This window comes from Oncorhynchus mykiss, chromosome 14, assembly GCF_057628025.1.
Source record: "Oncorhynchus mykiss isolate SJ-2025 chromosome 14, ASM5762802v1, whole genome shotgun sequence".
In the NCBI taxonomy this organism is placed as follows: Eukaryota; Metazoa; Chordata; class Actinopteri; order Salmoniformes; family Salmonidae; genus Oncorhynchus; species Oncorhynchus mykiss.
Genome location: NC_143035.1, coordinates 3,716,005 through 3,734,667, shown reverse-complemented (window position 1 = coordinate 3,734,667; position 18,663 = coordinate 3,716,005). Strand labels below are relative to the sequence as shown.

Genomic DNA, 18,663 nt, shown 5'->3' with positions numbered 1-18,663 from the left:
TTGGCGGGTGTGTGGAGCGTATCTATGTTATCCCATCCAAGGATGTGCCTAGCTCCTGATGTGCCTAGCTCCCTCTCTTCATTCATTGAGGGCCAGCCAGCATGAACTTGTTTTTTATCAGCGGCAAATCGCATGCATGGTGCCTGGACTTTCTCTCGCGAGCCCTGCTTATAGCACTCTTGGGAGTCATAACTTTGAATAGTTGAGTATTCCTACCGTGAAAATGGGAAAACTGAACTTTGGATTAAACCTTCATTGCGAAACTGGAAACGCTGTATGATAACAGTTATGTCAAGCACACTCATGCAGATAAGTGGAAGCCCTTCAAAAAATGACTTTCTCTGCTGGGAGAAAAAAAAATCTCAATGAAATTAGGATTGTCAATTTTTTATCTGACCCACCGGAGTAACAAGAGGTATTTGTGTATCAGGCTAGCCCAGAACAATCCCTAAAACCGAGAAGAAACCCAATAATAGGCTGCATCTCTCACCTGGATCACAAGCAACACTTTACAATGCACCCATTCCAGACTCAGACCTCCCGCATGACACCTTTTATCTACATTGCCAGAGAGAGACACACTGCATAACGTCCTGGGCTCTGAACGGGCATTCCTAGGATAACTCCGACAAGGCAGAAAGGAAAGGAGCAATCCAAGGACAACACAGATTGTGTGTGTGTATTTCCTTCTACCACCCACCCACTCCAGCACACGTACACACACACAGCCACACAATGTGAAAGAAGTGCAGTGAGCAGATACCAGGGTCAACAGAGAAAACAATGGACTGATTACTCCACAGAGTATGGTCAAGATCTATCTGATTTGCCCAGCAGTCTTGAGGTGGTGGTGGCCTCTCTGAATGTGATCAGGTAGCTTTAGTTACAGCCCACCTGGATGATGATAGACTAAAACCATGAGACACAATAGTTTGAGAATTCTACAGTAGGGGCCAACTTTTGAAACATATCACAGGTGTCATACTGAACTGAATAAAATGTTTGTTTTTTTTTAAACGATCAAGAAATCCTTGAAGAACCTGATTTCGAAACATTTGCATCACACTCAAATTCACATAGTCAATTAATTTCCATATTAACATCAAAAGGGAATTCCAGTAGTATATATATTACAATACAAAATGAAATGTTGTTTCAAATCAAACAAACAATAGCCATTCCCCTTGGACTGGGCTCGTTGCATGTTGAACGCAGTTTGTATTTCCTGCCACTATGGGGACATGGGACACACTCTTTTCATGCCACTTCGATTCAAAGTGATTTTCGAGGCAGGTTAGGAGAGCCTTTTCGCTAACCCATTTCCTAACCTTAACCTCAGTCTCCTAACCTGCTAAAAAAACTCACTTCGATATCGAAGTGGTGTGAAAAGAATGTTTCCCATGGGGACATTGCAATGCCAGTGACCCTGAGTCTAGTACAGTCAGCAGGGTATAATAGAGGACCACAGAGGCCTGGCAAACAGCTCCTCGCTGCATAAAGCAAGACTTCTTCCCCTGGTTTACGCACACAGCCCAGTAGGTGTCATCAACCCTGCTTTGATGTATGCTAACAGGCTCTTCAACTTGGCAGGAGATACAAACTTATGCACCTCTAAATTCCTGCAACGATTCCAAGAAAAGGCATGCTTGTTTGGTTTCTGACGGCCTCCCTCCGCTGATGCAAACTGGGCTTCTTCAAAAGCCACATTTATGTGCAGCCCCATGGTCTGTGTTTTGTCTGTAAACACGGCACAGGGCCACTCTCTCTGGGTGCGCAGTTAATCATTAAACACATTACCACTGAGAGGATTTTTTTGTTTCTGTTGACCTTAGGGCAAATTTGAATGTGGGGTTGGAAGCCAAGTAGAGTTCACAGAATTGTTAAATAAATTCCTGTGAATTAAACATGTGATAGAAGAGGTCACTCTAGGTGGAGTGTAGACTCTGTCTCTCAGTGTTGCAGACACAAACATTCTCAAACAAATTCACTGACAATAGTCTGTGGAAACAGACTATGGTGCCAAAAAATAATGTTTAAAAGATTATATTATCTGACAAAAATGTGAGACACACATGTATTATTCAGATTTTCATCTGGATATCCATTTTCATAAGTATTTGTACATCAATGAGGACAGACGAAACATAATTCTTTCCACATTTCATTGGGTTATTTGCGGGACAATGTTACAATGTAGTAACACTACAGTAAGATAATAAGCAGTTTATCTTACCTCTAGCCTCGCTTGATGTTAGAATCATTAATATCACTGTACACACAGCCAGACATCCGTCCTTAGAGAACATTTTCAGCAAACTGCAGTTTGTGTCTGTTCTGAAGAAAATCGGCAAAATAGAGAATTCAATGACAAAAGTACCGTATAACATCAAGAGACTTGATTGACTTGACCCAATGACGTTTAAATTACATAGCCACACTGACATAATGTAATGATCATACACACGCAATTTGAGTGAAGAGCGCAGATTAGTGGGCATACTCACGTGTTGTCCTCTGCCAGGCAGATGCTTTCCACAAAATGTTTGTAAACACAATGGTTCACTGTAAAGTCTGACGTATTAATCAAATGTCTTGTACAATAAAGTATACTGGTATTCATAACATCCTCCACGCGGGAAATGTAAATAAAATGTACTTCAATATCATATCAATGACATCTCGGCAAAATACTGTCTAATAAAACGTTTAACAAAAAAAAAAATTCTCGCAAAAAAAGGTAAATAACAGGTAGGCCTAATGGTGAAGTTTTCGGGTTTACTTCTTTTTCGGGCTTACTTCTCTCACCTCATCCCTGGTGTGCCCTTCTGCATCCTTTTGCCATGAGGAGCAGTATAGAAGTTTCCAAGAACAGATGTGGAATTCCATTGGCCAATCGTGGACCGGATCGAGCTCTGCTCCTCATGGACAACGTTGCGCTGCAGCAAAGCACGGGCGCCCCCCTCCGGGTCGGGTCGATTCATGTGCAGCACACATGACCTCTACAGTCCTGGACGAAAGTTGAGAATGACACAAATATACATTTTCACAAAGCATATACTCCAGAATGTTATGAAGAGTGATCAGATGAATTGCAATTAATTGCAATGTCCCTCTTTGCCATGCAAATGAACTGAATCCCCCAAAAACATTTCCACTGCATTTCAGCCCTGCCACAAAAGGACCAGCTGACATCATGTCAGTGATTCTCTCGTTAACACAGGTGTGAGTGTTGAAGGGGACAAGGCTGGAGATCACTCTGTCATGCTGATTGAGTTCAAATAACAGACTGGAAGCTTTAAAAGGAGGGTGGTGCTTGGAATCATTGTTCTTCCTCTGTCAATCATGGTTACCTGCAAGGAAACACATGCCGTCATCATTGCTTTGCACAAAAAGGGCTTCACAGGCAAGGATATTGCTGCCAGTAAGATTGCACCTAAAGGGGCCTCCCAGATGGTGCAGTGGTCTAGGGCACTGCATCGCAATGTTAGCTGTGCCACCAGAGACTCTGGTCGTGGCTGGCTCTGTCGCAGCCGGCCGCGACCGGGAGGTCCATGGGGCGACGCACAATTGGCCTAGCGTCGTCCGGGTTAGGGAGGGTTTGGCCGGTAGGGATATCCTTGTCTCATCGCGCACTAGCGACTCCTGTGGCGGGCCAGGCGCAGTGCACGCTAACCAGGTCTCCAGTGCACCGTGTTTCCTCCAACACATTGGTGCGTCTGGCTTCCGGGTTGGATGCGCGCTGTATTAAGAAGCAGTGCGGCTTGGTTGGGCTGTGATTCGGAGGACGCATGGCGGGAGTTGTAGCGATGAGAAAAGATAGTAACTACTAACAATAGGATACCACGAAATTGGTGAAAAAAGGGGGTCAAATTCAAAACAAAAAAAAGAAATTGCAAATATTGACTCTTTGCATCAACTTCATGTAATTGTCAATAAAAGCCTTTCACACGTATGAAATGCTTGTAATTATACTGCAGTATTCCATAGTAACATCTGACAAAAATATCTAAAGACACTGAGGCAGCAGACTTTGTGAAAATTAATACTTGTCATTCTCAAAACTTTTGGCCACGAGCGTACACACTGTATCAAATCAAAATGTATTGGTCGTGTATACATATTTTGCGGAATGTTATCGCAGGTGCAGCGAAATGTTTATGTTTCTAGCTCCAACAGTGCAGTAACACCTAACAATACAAGACAATACACAAAAATGAAAAGAATTGAAGAAATATCAGAACAAACAATGTCAGTCCAGAATATAAATATATACAGTATATATGTAAATAATGGTGTATATAGACAGTATATGAATAGAAAAGGCGTGTACTGCAGTAGGTATATAGGATCAGCCTTGACTAGAATACAGTATATATACTGAACAAAAATATAAATGCAACATGTAAAGTGTTGGTCACATGTTTCATGAGCTGAAATGAAAGATCCCAGAAATGTTCCATTCGCACAAAAAGCTTATTTCTCTCACATGTTGTGCACAAATATGTCTAGATCCCTGTTAGTGAGCATTTCTCTTTTGTCAAGATAATCCATCCTCCTGACAGGTGTGATATACCAAGATTAAATAGCATGATCTTCACACATGTGCACCTTGTGCTGGGGACAAAAGGCCACTCTAAAATGTGCAGTTTTGTCACAACACAATGCCACAGATGTCTCAAGTTGAGGGAGCGTGCAATTGGCATGCTGACTGCAGGAATATCCAACAGAGCTGTTGCCAGATAATTTAATGTTAATTTCTCTACCATAAGCCACCTCAACATTTCAGAGAATTTGCCAGTACCTTCAACCAGCCTCACAACCGCAGACCACGTGAAACCATACTGCCCAGGACCTCCACATCTGGCTTCTTCACCTGCGAGATTGTCTGAGGAAGGGGTGTGCTGCTGAGGAGTATTTGCCCTTTCGTGGGGGAAAAAAACTTGACTGGCTGGGTCTGGCTCCTCAGTGGGTGGGCCTGGAACCCAAGTGGATGGGCCTATTCCCTCCCAGGCCCACCCATGGTTGCACCACTGCCCAGTCTTGTTAAATACATAGACTAAGGCCTAATGATTTGTCAGTCAACTGATTTCCTATGAAATTGTTGCATTTATATTTTTGTTCAGTATACATAGGAAGTGGGTAAACTATGTAAACAAAGTAACCAGTGTTCAATGATTATGCACACATATAGGGCAGAAGTTTTTAAAGGTGCAGGGTAGAGTACCGGGTGGCAGCTAGCTAGTAACAATGATTAAGTCCAGGGCAGGCTAGCGGCGACTAACATTCTGATGGCCTAGAGAGGGCGTTTCTCTCCGGTCTCTTGGTTCCAGCTTTGATGCACCTGTACGGTTTCCGCCTTCTAGATAGTTGCGGGGTGAACAAGCCGCCAGCGATGCGTTGGGCTGACCACACCACCCTCTGGAGAGCCCTGCAGTTGCAGACGGTGCAAATGCTGTACTAGGCGGCAACACAGCCCAACAGGATGCCCTCGACTGCGCATCTGTAGAAGTCCCGAAGGGTTTGAGGGGCAAAGCCTCAATTTCTGCCTCCTGAGTTGACTGTTGTACCGTCACACCATCTGTGTGGACGGATGATTTCAGGTTGTCAGGGATGTGCACACCTAGGAACATGAAGCTCTTCACCCTCGATGTAGATGAGGTCGTGCTCTCGCTGCCGTTTCCATGTCGACAATCAGCTCTTTTGTTTGATATTAAGGTTATTTCCTGGCACCACTCCTTCCTGTAAGTAGTATCGTTGGTGTTCAGGCCTACCAGTTTAACTAGATTCTCCCTCCCCTAGATAGGGATACAAGGCGGGCAATTTAGATTGATTGACTAGTGGGGGGGCGGGTGCGCGTCAGAACAGTCATTTCTAGCTGAACAAGCCCATGTAGAAAACATGCAGAATAGGCAATTACATCAGCATCGCCCATTACAATTATCTGCAGCAGTCAGTTACTCAACATGGCCCTGGTTTGGTTATATAAAAAACTGCCATCAATGTAAGAACTACAGTTCTTCACTATAACCATCAGTCAAATCCCCACAGCCTGTTTGTGAAAAGATCATTTGGTTATTATTTCAATAAAAACCTCTGCTTTTAACCAAAATCAATTATAATTAAAAACAAAACGTACAAAGGTCAATTTTATTGTTCACCGCTTGACACTGTTCCACTGTCTATGCAGTTGGGACCATACATTCAATTCATTATGTGGTACATTTGTTCAGAAAACACTGACATTGCAAGACAAGAGGATTATGCAGTGACACTCCAGGGTTAGATGTATCAAAGGGCCATGTGAACAAAGCTGGTGGCGGCTGAGCCAAACAGTCTGGCCTGGAGTTTCGTGAATCTGCAGGGTGTAACATTCTGTTCCCCACCCAAGTCCAGAAAGAAACAATCCTGTTGACACATCAATATACATTCAACATATTGCAAATGCAAGCATCTCAGCTCTACTAATCAGATGTTGTAGATCAACTACATGAACTGAAGTCCTGTTCTATTCTCCCTGAATTTAAAAAAAATATAAACTGCCTGAAGATCTTATAGGTACATTAACTTGAATAAAGTTCAAGCATCAATTACTGTCCAAGCAGCTTCCTGCCTTTTCTGTCTTTGGAAGACAAACACGAGAATGTAGACAGTGAGCAATTCAGGAAAGAACTGTGCTCAGGGTTACATAGATTCTGCACTAAGCAATAAGTAGGCGATAATTGATTTAGCTGAACAAAATCTGATCCAACCTCACCTTCAATGGAGTTGTCGCATTCCATACAATCTGCATGTCTACCAGAAATAAAGGAATCCAATTAGTCCCAAGTAAATACCATGTAGCCAGAAACTGACATTTTGAAATTGTGCTCAGAGTTAGAACATAGTGTTTTCACCAACAGTAGGAAGACTGGGTTAAAGCTACTAAGCCCTCAATGCACAGTACAATATAATATACTACTTGCGTTCACAAATTCAAATCAGATGTTTGTGCATTACCTTGTATCGACTCAACGAAATATCAATCCAGTCCAAGCAGTGCCATGTTGTCTGCCTTATCCCAGTGGAGGACAAAGGAAAATGCATATGAGCAATGTATACATAACATAGGGAGCGAGCCATTAAGAACTGTGCTCAATGTTCTGAAGGTTCTTCACTATACAATAAGTAGGCGATAAACTCACTGCAAGTACATGTTTATTTTGTTAAGATACAATTCTTAACCATCCTCACCTATGCTTCAACTCGATTGAATGTAAAACACACATGTATTCCTGAAATGCAAAGACAGGAAGTTATGAATAATCTTAGTCTAATATACAAATACAATTTATATATAGTATACAAATACAATTGAGGCCATAACAGCCATTACAAATTGTGCTCAGTTAGGACAGTGTCTTCACCAACAGTAAGAAGACTATGGAGTTTACCTGGATAATTTCCTGCTGAAATGCAAGCAGTCCACCAAATTTCATTTTTCCTGAAATGCAAATGAATAAAATGACTAAAGCCCCAACAGTGAGTCATGTAGGACTACAATGTAAATATTAACCATTTTACATTGTGCTCAGAGTTGAAAAGTCTTCACCAACAGTAAGAAAGCTGGGTTAAAGCTGTAAAGCTCTCATCAGTGCACAGTACATGTTTAGCTATAACAATTCCCATCCTCACCTTTAATACCCTTTCCATTTAACCAACAATCCAGTCCCAGCAGTTCCATGCTTAGTCTACATTAGAGGAATAAGAAACCTAGTGAGCAGTAGATAAATACAGTGTAGACAATACCAGCCATTAGAAATTGTGCTCCGAGTTAGAACATAGTGTCTTCACCAACAGTAAGAAGACTGGGTTAAAGCTATAAAGCTCTCATCACCGCACAGTGCATTTTCATGATAGCACTAGGGTTTCAAAATCAATGTAGACATTATAGTACATTACCTTCACATATAATGTATACAGTAACAGACATGGGGATGTGCACATAATCTCAGTTTCAAAGTCAACAGTAAAGCTGGGTTAAAGCGATAAAGCTCTGTGCACAGTACATGTTTTTGTAGCTATAATAATTCAGAATCAGCTATGGAGTTTACCTGGATAATTTCCTGCTGAAATGCAAGCAGTCCACCAAATTTCATTTTTCCTGAAATGCAAATGAATAAAATGACTAAAGCCCCAACAGAGAGTCATGTAGGACTACAATGTAAATATTAACCATTTTACATTGTGCTCAGAGTTGAAAAGTCTTCACCAACAGTAAGAAAGCTGGGTTAAAGCTGTAAAGCTCTCATCAGTGCACAGTACATGTTTAGCTATAACAATTCCCTTCCTCACCTTTAATACCCTTTCCATTTAACCGTCAATCCAGTTCCAGCAGGTCCATGCTTAGTCTACATTAGAGGAATAAGAAACCTAGTGAGCAGTAGATAAATACAGTGTAGACAATACCAGCCATTAGAAATTGTGCTCAGAGTTAGAACATAGTGTCTTCACCAACAGTAAGAAAGCTGGGTTAAAGCTGTAACGCTCTCATCAATGCACAGTACATGTTCATGGTGTTTAGCGATAACTACTGAGCCATCCTCACCGTCAAAACGCATTGACTAGAGTTGAATCATCTTCAATGGAGTTGACGGCGCATGCTTTCCTGGAATGCAAAGGAAATGCTCAACTTACAATACCCGAAACGATGTAAAACATTTGATAAACAGTAACAGGCCTTAAATATAGTGCTCAGTTTTTTTTATATGAATTCTCTTCACCATACAATAAGAATGATGTGTTAAATAAGCATCATGGCACAGTACATCACATTTGTATAAACAAAATTGTTATTTATGCTCACCTTAAGAGTTGATGCAATTCATTCAGTCCGCATGCTTGCATGAAATGCAAAGGAAAGGATGAGGTCATTAATGTCAGGACTTAGAATAAAGTATCTACTCATATGGATTGCTTTAATTGTATATTTGTTAACCCTTCTACTAGGGCTGCCCCCGTGTGTAGGTGCAGACCACTCTCAGAAGGGCACAGTTCTGCTACAGCTCAGCACCAACAGCCACTAAAACAGCGTCTGCTGGACCAGGCCACTTTAGCAGAGCCTTCCTCTTCCAGCAGTGTAACACTAGTTCAGGCATTGGCTGGCCTGTACAGCTGACTACCGCTGGATTACTGAAACAACCCAATCACGAAAACCTAATTAACCTTTCATTTTTTATGTAAGGATGTGAGAGACAACTACCTTGAAGGGGGATCGTGTTATTCCCATTTGCAGCCCTCCCATGTCTGAAGACCTGAATGGTGGCACAACCTGTGAGGGTAAAGACATGGTATGCATGAGTTGCGACAACGTTATCGCGTTATAACAAATGGTATCCATCTCGGTTTTACACACTGGCTAGCCAGCTTGGCTACAGTATTTAACTAGGCCCATCTTTTGCACGCCACCACGTGTCATCTAGGCCTTGCATGTGAAACTTGCCAGTCATTTTACAGGCTAGTTCGCCTTGGATACCTATCGCCAAAACTACTAAATGGATGCCAATGCAACACAACTGTTAGCTAACAGAGTTAGCTGGACGTCATTTTAAATTACTTACCTAGATATATTTTAGCCAGTGCTAGAGGCAGCATTGGTTTTGCATTTTTTGTTTATTGTTTAGCTAGGAGCTTCCTTACCACTTAAGGCTTTAGCAATTTGTCTTACCTGACGACTAAAACTCAATTATTCCGATCTGTTCACTTGGTAACGTTAAATAGCTACTTCATTGCGGAAAGAAACTAACCGCCGCAGCGTTTGGCCGGAGCAAGGCTAGCCAGCCAACAACAGGCTCCATTCCAAGTTCCATGAAAGCAAGCAACTATTGCCATAAACGAAAACGGACCTCCTTTCCTTCTCATGTCTGCAAAAAAAAAAGACAGCTGGTTGGGCACATGCACATTTATAGTCTTCCTCGGCACCATAGAATACATGTTCCGGAGTGAATTGTGGGATAGGTCTGTACCTCCCAGAAATGTGGGCTATTACTGCGTTCATATAATAATCTGAACAAGGAAACTCGGAAATGTCAAACTTTCTAACTGGTCCATTTTTCCGTGGACTATTAGTACATTCAAGACAACTGGGATTTGGGAAAATAAGAGGTGAAATCATGACGTCAGTGATCTTCAAGTCTGAAAATTGGAGTTCTAAAGAGTCTTGAGTTCCCGAGTTGGAGCTCGTTTCTTCCCGTGTTCCCAGTTGTCATGAACGCACTGAAATCAGAGATTTCCGAGTACAAAACAACTGGGAACTAGGGAAAAAACGAGTTCCCGAATGGGAAACATCTTTTGAACGGACATCCAACCCTGAACGCACCATAGCATATAGGCCTACCTCCAATAAAAGTAACCAGCTGTAGCTAGGTTTCGATCCAATTGGCATTAGATTTTCATGCAAATATTCTAAAATCCACATAAAAATAATATGCTGCAGAGTTATGTTTCCATCAAATGACTTGTTGCAGATTAACGGCTGTGTGTGATGTACCAAAGGCAAAAAACATTTGCATTTTCAACTCTACTGATGGTTTTATCACAAAAAAATATGGTATTATATACAATGAACCAAAACATAAACTCAACATGTAAAGTGTTGGTCCCTTGTTTCATGAACTGAAATAAAAGATCCCGGAAATGTTCCATACTCACAAAAAGCCTATTTATCTTAAATGTTGTGCACAGATTTGTTAACATCCCTGTTAGTGCGTATTTCTCCAAGATAATCCATCCACCAGACAGGTGTGGCATATCAACAAGCTGATTCAACAAATGCACCTTGTGCTGGGGACAATAAAAGCCCACTAAAATGTGTCAAACAGCACAATGCCAAAGGTGTCTCAAATTGAGGGAGCGTGCAATTGTGCCCCATGGTGGTGGGGTTATGGTATGGGCAGGCATAAGCTACAGACAACGAACACAATTACATTTTATCGAAGGAAATTTTAATGCACAGAGATACAGTGACGAGATCCTGATGCCCATTGTCATGTTATTCATCCCCTGCCATCCCCTCATGGTTCAGCATGATAATACAAGGTCCCATGTCGCAACGATTTGTGCACAATTCCTGGATTGCATGAGGAAAGTAGAGACCCACAGTGGAGGTGTCATAATATCCATGAAACCTAGCGGTCAAACGGAAATGGTTCCAATTGTTTTTCCACCATTCATTTTTCCAATAAGGGATTTTAGAAACACTTAAAATAAGGGCTGTTTCGTGTAGGCTTACTGTGACGTTTTGATAACCATGTATATCTCTCTCGACGGGCCTCCCGAGTGGCGCAGTGGTTAAGGCACTGCATCGCAGTGCTAGCTGTGCCACTAGAGATTCTGGGTTTGAGTCCAGGCTCTGTCGCAGCCGGCCACGACTGAGAGACCCATGGGGCGGTGCACAATTGGCCCAGTGTCGTCTGGATTAGGCAAGGGTTTGGCCGGCAGGGACATCCTTGTCCCATCGCACACTAGCAACTCCTGTAGCGGGCCGGGCGTAGTGCACTGACACTTCGCCTGGTGTTGTGTTTCCACCAACACATTGGTGGGGCTGGCTTCTGGGTTAAGTGGGTATTGTGTCAAGAAGCAGTGCGGCTTGGTTGGGTTGTGTTTCGGAGGACGCACCTCCTTCGCCTCTCCTGAGTCCGTACGGGAGTTGCAGCAATGAGACAAGACTGTAACGTGGATACCATGAATTTGGGGAGAAAAAGGGGTAAAAAATAAAATAACAATCTCTCTCGGACAAGGTGACTTTTATCAACATACACATCTCTATTTACTGTCATCAGATTCAAAAATGCTAATTAGCACAAATGTAGACATCATGCAAGACTACAAATCCCTGCAAGATCCTGCACGTCATCTCTAGCTGACACCTTTGCTAACATGTATTGTGTCAATATAAAACTTGCACGAGACAGTTCACAGAATTGTCAATTTAAAAGAAATATAGCCAATTTATTCACAACTACATTTAGCTAACATTAGATAGTTATTCCAAAGATTCATACCTTTGCCTCGATTCGGCTGTCTCCCCCAGATCATGGCATGTGTAGTTCTTTATGACAGCCATTTCATCAGCTAATTAGCATTTCATTTTTGTGGTGTAAATACAGGCAAATATATTGATAAAAGTCACCTTGTCCTAGAGATTTAGGTGGTTATCAAAACGCCATGTCTGGGTATGCCTAGACAAAACACAGCCCTTATTTTTTTTAAGTGTTTCTAAAATCCCCTATGGGAAAAATTGTGAAGAAACGATTGGACAGCAAGGTTTGGTAGTATGACTCGTATTATATAGTCATACCAGATTCGGACTGATTTACTGATCCATGCCTCTACCTTAAAAAAAAAAAATTCTGTGACCAACAGATGCATATGTGTATTCCCAGTCATGTGAAATCCATAGATTAGTGCCTAATGTATTTCAATTTGACTGATTTTCTTATATGAAAAATTACATATTTGAAATTGTTGCATTTATATTTTTGTTCAGTGTCGATTAACTTTCTTTGGCTTTCACAAACCAACAATCTAGCTTGCTAGACAGCTAGCGAGTTAACTTAGGTGGTGAAGCAAGATGTTCTTATGTTTGTGTAGCAGTGTGATGTTGTTCCTCTTGATTATGCACCAAATTGCACACAAGGACCAATTCAAATAGGCCAGGTCAAGAGGGGATGTTAATAATTTGATAATAATAATTCAGTGTATTTTTTTTATTTAATTACAGCTGCATAGCTAATGTTTTTCTTTGGTGTACAAACACTTGTTCATATTAATATTGTACATACATGTGATTGTAAAAGTTTGTATATTTTGGTTTTGCCCATCGCGGGTTATCTGTATTTCCGTACCCCTTTACTGTTGTCTTTTGCCTGTCATTCGGCTAGCAAGGTGAGCTAGGACTGCGCCAAGGGTTAACATAATGTGTGTCGTCTCTTCGTGTGCAGGGCAAATAAAAATAAGTCCACTAGCAGACCTTCAGTTGTGGCAGCGTCCTAATTAAAAGTACACAACGCAGAACGAACCACGCTACATTTGTATATGTGGGTGATGGGTAAGTAGCCTATTTCAAGTACTACTTGACTTGTAGTTACTTTAGCTAGTTGTATTATTTTGGTCTGGCATTTTAAGAGGTTTCAGAGATCAACTGATTTGCATCCTCTCTTGAGTCAAGAGTTTGCTTACTGTACTATGGGAAGACTGATCTGTTTTCTGTTACCCTCTGGCCAGCAGTATAGCTAGTAGGCAAGGTTATGTAACCTTATTTAGTCCTACCTCCTATGGTGGGTTTTAAATTAAATGGTATTCACGTTTTTTTTTAGGTACAATTACTGTTACGTTATTGATGCCAAATTGCAAACCTTAGTTGCACCTTCTGTATTCAAGAACCAATGGGTGTGCCTGTCTTATCACCTCTTAACTAGGTAAACTGTTTCAACCTGGAACACTATTATTTTGCTTTGGTCTGTTTCAGTCATTGAGTGTATGAAGGGTTTTGTCCCTGCCCATCTCTAACACCTGACTTAAATAACCAACATAATTAATCACGGCGATAGGCTATGATTTGTAATCATGTATGAGATGGGCTGGAACAAAAGCTTCAGATCTTCTCCATGTGTAGGCTATTGTACTGGCCTGTGTGGTGCAGTCTTTCACATGTGTAGTTGTAGTTTTCCATTTGTGTCAACTTTAAACTCAATCTAAGCCACAGACTAACTTTCTCCATTTTGTAGTTAATCTTTATAGACACAGACCCGAAGACATTCAAGCAGAAAGCATCCCAAGTCTCTAATGGTCCCGGTACTGGTTGATATGCCGGCCTAAGTGACCACACACTCAAATGGACCTACAGCTGTTGGTTGGGGTAAGATTCTTCCATCATTCACACACAGTAGACATAGTGTAAATCACCATGTTATCAACAAAATGCTGTCCTTAATTCTTAATTTGTATTGTGTAAGGATCAATTTGTTAAAATGCTGTTTTAAACTCATCTTTAATGTTGTGATCCAGACACACGATGAGCATGATTTGAATGCTGCAACTGAGACTGAATGATGTTTAGGGACACGTGCTGAGATCGTGTGACTGGACATGGGCCGGGTATTTGTGACCACGACCTACAAGGGGTGAAAAAGCACAGCAGCAACCACTTTTTTTATGTTTATTCCATCCCTCTAGCTACCCCTTATTCCACACTATGCCTTTTATGTTCCCTCAACTTCGGACACTTTGGAATGCTCCATCTTCTCTCAATAAACCCACCCTACCTTCACCCATTTTCCCTATACTGGTTCCTTCACTTGTTCTTCCCCCTCATTTGATAACATCTAGACTCTAACACATTTAAGTGTTGTGGTGTACTGGTTTTGCAAGCTTTTTTTTTCACCTGTGTAATGAATGCTGTCCTGCTTATTCTGTGGTTCATACTAAATGTAGTGGTAAATGTGCTTCTCACAATTGACAGCAGCAACATGGAACTGTTAAATTGAGAAGATGAGTGTTGACATTACTTTAGGCATGGCTTCCATGTTTTGAGTATGTTAGATGATTTTCTCATTTGATCTAGTACTTTTTAAAATTAAACCTACTTTAAGCATCCAGTTGTTTTGTCCATTTGTAACTCACCCACCAAAAATCATAATATGCTGTTTTACATTGTGTTATTTGTGGTGGTCTAATTCCTAAAAATGAAAAGCAGAAGAATATGTTGGCTCTCGCATAGTAATAATAGATTATATGGTGCTTTTCGATGTCACAGGTTTGTGACATTGATGAATAATTTAATCTTTACCTCAAATCAGATGTTTATACAAGAAGTTTGACTTGATGGCTGGGTGACTAGGTGCATTCTCGTCAAATACATTATGCTTATTTATTCATGAATATCTGCAATGAGTTAATCTGGCTTTGAATCTGCAACAGAACATGTCAGCAAATTAGTTCTGAATTAATACAGCAGTGCATTCGACTCCATGACTTGACATGGATTTCATATAGTATATAGTTGGCAGAAATTATAAATATTAAATATAGAGGATCTGGTAAAATAAAGTTGTTGCTAATATCATCTAGGTAGCTTGCTAGCTTCTATGCAAAAACTAACCTAGTATTCGTGGCAAATTGTAAATATCTGGCTGCTACTAGGACAGTATTTTGTACAAGACACAACCAATTGCATAAAAGCTAAGAAATATTAGCTTAAAATATTGAACAGTAAATTAAAATGTCCTATATCTTTAGTTTTGGATCAAGGTAACGTTAGCTATTAGCTAGATAGCTGACAGCAAAGGTGTCGGCTAGAGATGATGCAGGAGTTTGCAGTCTTGTGTGATGTCTACTTTGCTGCTAATTACCTTTTTTTATAATCTGAGAGTAAGTAGAGCCATATATAAAAGTCACCTTGTCCGGGAGAGAAGTGGTTCTAAAATGAGTGTTAACTCCGATTGGAACCGTTTTTGTGTTTGACCGCTAGGTTTTATGGGTATTATTTTATTTGTCACATGAGCTGAATATAACTGGTGTAGACTTACTGTGAAATGCTTGCTTACAGGCCCTTCCCAAAGATGCAGAGTTTAATAATACAAATAAAATAGTAACACAAGGAATAAAATAACCAAGAATGGAGCTATATACAGGGAGTACCAGGTGGCATCCTATGATGGTGCCATGCTTGAAAGTCACTGAGTTCTTCAGTAAGGCCAATGTTTGCAATGGAGATTGCATGGCTGCGTGTTCGATTTTATACTCCTGTCAGCAACGGGGGTCGCTGCAATAGCGGAATCCACTAACTGGAAGGGGTGTCCACATACGTTTGTGTGTATATATAGGGTATGTACATGAAGGCAGGGTAAAGTGACTAGGCATCAGGATAGATAATGTGAGTGAAATAAACAACCGAGTAGCAGCAAATGATCCAAATGATCAAGTGTGTGTTTTTTTTGTGTGGGAGTGTCAATGTAGTGTGAGCGTGTACTAGTGTGTGTATACGTAGTGAGTGTGCGAAGGATCAGTGCAAGAGAGTCAGTGTAGCTAGTTTGGGTACCAATCTGGCTACTTAGCTTCTACCCCCAAGCCTTAAAATTGCTGTCTCGGAGCCTGTTGGTCCGAGAGACGATGCTACGGTACCATTTGCCGGACGGTAGCAGAGTGAACATACTAAGGCTTTGGCGATGGGAGCCTGGCAGATTTTCGGGCATTCCTCTGACACCGCCTGGATAGAGGTCCTGGATGGTAGGTAGCTCGGCCCCAGTGATGTACTGGGCTGCCTGCATCACCCTCTGTGGATCTCAAAAACTGGACTTGGATCTGCATTAAGTAGAAATGATATCTTTCGCCACTATTGTCTTACAACACAACAGATAGTTCGAACTAGTCATGATAATTCAACAATACATATTTTTCAAGTTTCTTACCAGCAAAGTTCTTAGTTACATGATTGTTTAATAAATAGCAAAGGAGTTTTGAAGTTGAGGGTGCAGTATCTATGAAGTTTAGCAATGAGGACGAAAACAATCATAGTTCAGCTAGCCAGGAATACCGGGAAAAAACCTTGGGACGGCATATAGCTGGGCGGCCATGGCACTAGTCTAATTCAGGACACAGATTGTCTTTTTTTAAATCAACGGGCCAGAGTTCATGTCTAAGAAGCACGGCTTCGACTGCTCCTACAGTTTTGGTTCGGTACTGCAGTTTAACTGACGCCCTGCCCAGAAAGACAATTTCCATATATGGCAACATATAGATGTAATAAAACACTTTAGTCATCAACTTTGAGCACAAAACATTCATTGAATTATTCAAATATTTTATTTTTTATTCCTCATCATGTCTTCTCTACTTTTGGTGGCCTTAACTTCATGTTGTTTTGCAATTATAATATTGACAAAGTTCCAGTGAAACTTTCTGCTTTTCATCGGCAGGTTTTCTTGTCATAGTCCTTAATTTATAAACACAATTTTTCTCCACACAGATATTATATATGGAATAATCGGGATATATTGTATAAAAATACCTCTCTGTTTTTAGAATATAAGTTCCGAAATAATATCCTATTGGTGAGCCAACTGGTAAATGCAGAGGGTCTTTTACTCAGTTATAAAGAATTCTTATCACTTTACAAGGTCCCTGTAACACCTAAAGATTTTGCAATTGTTTTAGATGCCATTCCCTCAGGTGTTGCTATGTTATTCAGGAACATGTCAAGACCTGACCCTCAGAGCCTACCTTCTATTGACCCTGTTGACTCATCAGTAGGAAAGATTTGTTTCTCTGTTGGTCCATTCAACAACAGAGCGATTGCGATCCTTGTTTCAGCAGGATGTTGTATCTACCCTATGTCATGCCTTATTGGAATGGATTTATTGATAATATCTGTTGGAAAAAAGTTTGGATGTTGCCACACACATACCTACCTACTTGTTAACAAAATTAGGGAAGTTTCCTTTAAAATTATTCATAAATATTATCCTGCCAACCACTATATGAAGAAGTTTAAGGAAAACATCAACTCAAATTGCTCCCAGAAACAGTTGTGCATCTTTTTTGGCATTGTATGCATGTAAGAAAACTGTGGCAAGACATCAGTAGGTTTATAATTGAACACATTTATGAAGATTTTACACTATTGTGGAGAGATGTACTGTTTGGATTCTTTACATACAATAGAAATAAGCGGAATCATTTTTATGTAATTAATTTCATTATTCTTTTGGCCAAATTTCATATACACAAATGTAAATTTACAAACAGAAAACCACATTTTCGTACCCTACAAAAAGAAATTGAACTGTATTTTAAGACAGTTAAATGCTCTACTAACAAAAAAGCTGTTTTTAATTTGTAATCTATGTATGCTTGTGTTCCCTCATGTGCTTTATGTATTGATTTGATATTAATAATTTTTATTTATTTTTTAAAGTGAGTAGATTACACTGAGTTATAAGAACTGGAGACTGTGTCCAAGATGTCCACCCGTTGTTTTGAAGGTAATATACCCATATGCTGATTCATGAACTGTCTATATCCTGGTTGCATCCGGTTTATATACATCGCATACGCGCCAGCATTCACAGGGAGCATTGCAAACAGCAAAGCATTCCCCAAAAAACATGGCAGACAATGGATGAATATAAAATGTTAATATCTTCGGCCGTGAATGAAAAATACATTTGGCCTAAGCAACAAATATTTGAACAATTCAATGGATGTTTTGTGCACAAAAGGTGATGATTAAACAGTCTTATTACAGTATATATATATTTTCCAATCTGGCCATGTATGGAAATGCTCTTTCCAGGCTGGGTGTCAATTAATCTGCAGCACTGAAACAACTGTAGCAGTCACAACTGTGCTTCTAGACCGGAACCGCTGGGCCCTTGGTGATTACATTGCATCCAAGATGTCCAACCGTTTTCAGTCTCCCGTTATTATACTTGTGGTTATGCCCTGAAGCAAAAACAATTACATATTTAAGGAGAGCAAATCCAAATACAATCCTGAAGTCAAGCTGTAACTAAGTCGTAAAACAAAGCTTTAAAAGGATGTTTGAGTCACTTCCGGACACGGTAGACTTCTCGTCACCGATTGCCAAAGGAACAAATTCCTAATTTAAAAAGGAGACCAACAACACCG

General features: G+C 40.6%; 1 protein-coding gene, 2 long non-coding RNA genes and 1 other non-coding gene across 9 annotated transcripts in view; all 4 read right to left on the bottom strand.

The window, feature by feature from the left end:
- Positions 1-2,919, bottom strand: part of LOC110488561 (fibroblast growth factor receptor-like 1) — a 59,522-nt gene extending 56,603 nt beyond the window's left edge. Inside the window, exons 1-2 of the mRNA XM_021560807.3 lie at positions 2,505-2,919; positions 2,234-2,334 (exon numbers count right to left, since the gene is read on the bottom strand). Of these exons, the coding sequence (XP_021416482.1) occupies positions 2,234-2,334; positions 2,505-2,620 (217 nt within the window). The 5' untranslated portion in view covers positions 2,621-2,919. The remainder of the gene's footprint in view (positions 1-2,233; positions 2,335-2,504) is intronic.
- Positions 2,920-6,132: 3,213 nt separating this feature from the next.
- LOC110488560 (uncharacterized) lies at positions 6,133-9,984 on the bottom strand. 6 transcript variants are annotated; one of them, XR_002468440.3, is made up of 12 exons: positions 9,704-9,984; positions 9,239-9,307; positions 8,843-8,876; positions 8,585-8,644; positions 8,332-8,387; positions 8,091-8,140; positions 7,672-7,727; positions 7,431-7,480; positions 7,231-7,271; positions 6,997-7,051; positions 6,755-6,792; positions 6,133-6,405 (listed from the first exon to the last, which is right to left on the bottom strand). It is a non-coding gene; the product is annotated as an uncharacterized LOC110488560 (long non-coding RNA). The 6 variants fall into 6 exon arrangements; XR_002468439.3 differs by having other exon boundaries at positions 9,597-9,920; XR_016486230.1 differs by having other exon boundaries at positions 6,997-7,047; positions 9,597-9,920.
- LOC118938778 (small nucleolar RNA SNORA74) lies at positions 8,966-9,165 on the bottom strand. Its single transcript, XR_005036035.1, has one exon. It is a non-coding gene; the product is annotated as a small nucleolar RNA SNORA74 (small nucleolar RNA).
- Positions 9,985-10,957: 973 nt separating the features above from the next.
- Positions 10,958-15,497, bottom strand: LOC149978244 (uncharacterized). The gene is made up of 2 exons (XR_016486234.1): positions 15,433-15,497; positions 10,958-11,702 (listed from the first exon to the last, which is right to left on the bottom strand). It is a non-coding gene; the product is annotated as an uncharacterized LOC149978244 (long non-coding RNA).
- Positions 15,498-18,663: the final 3,166 nt, after the last annotated feature.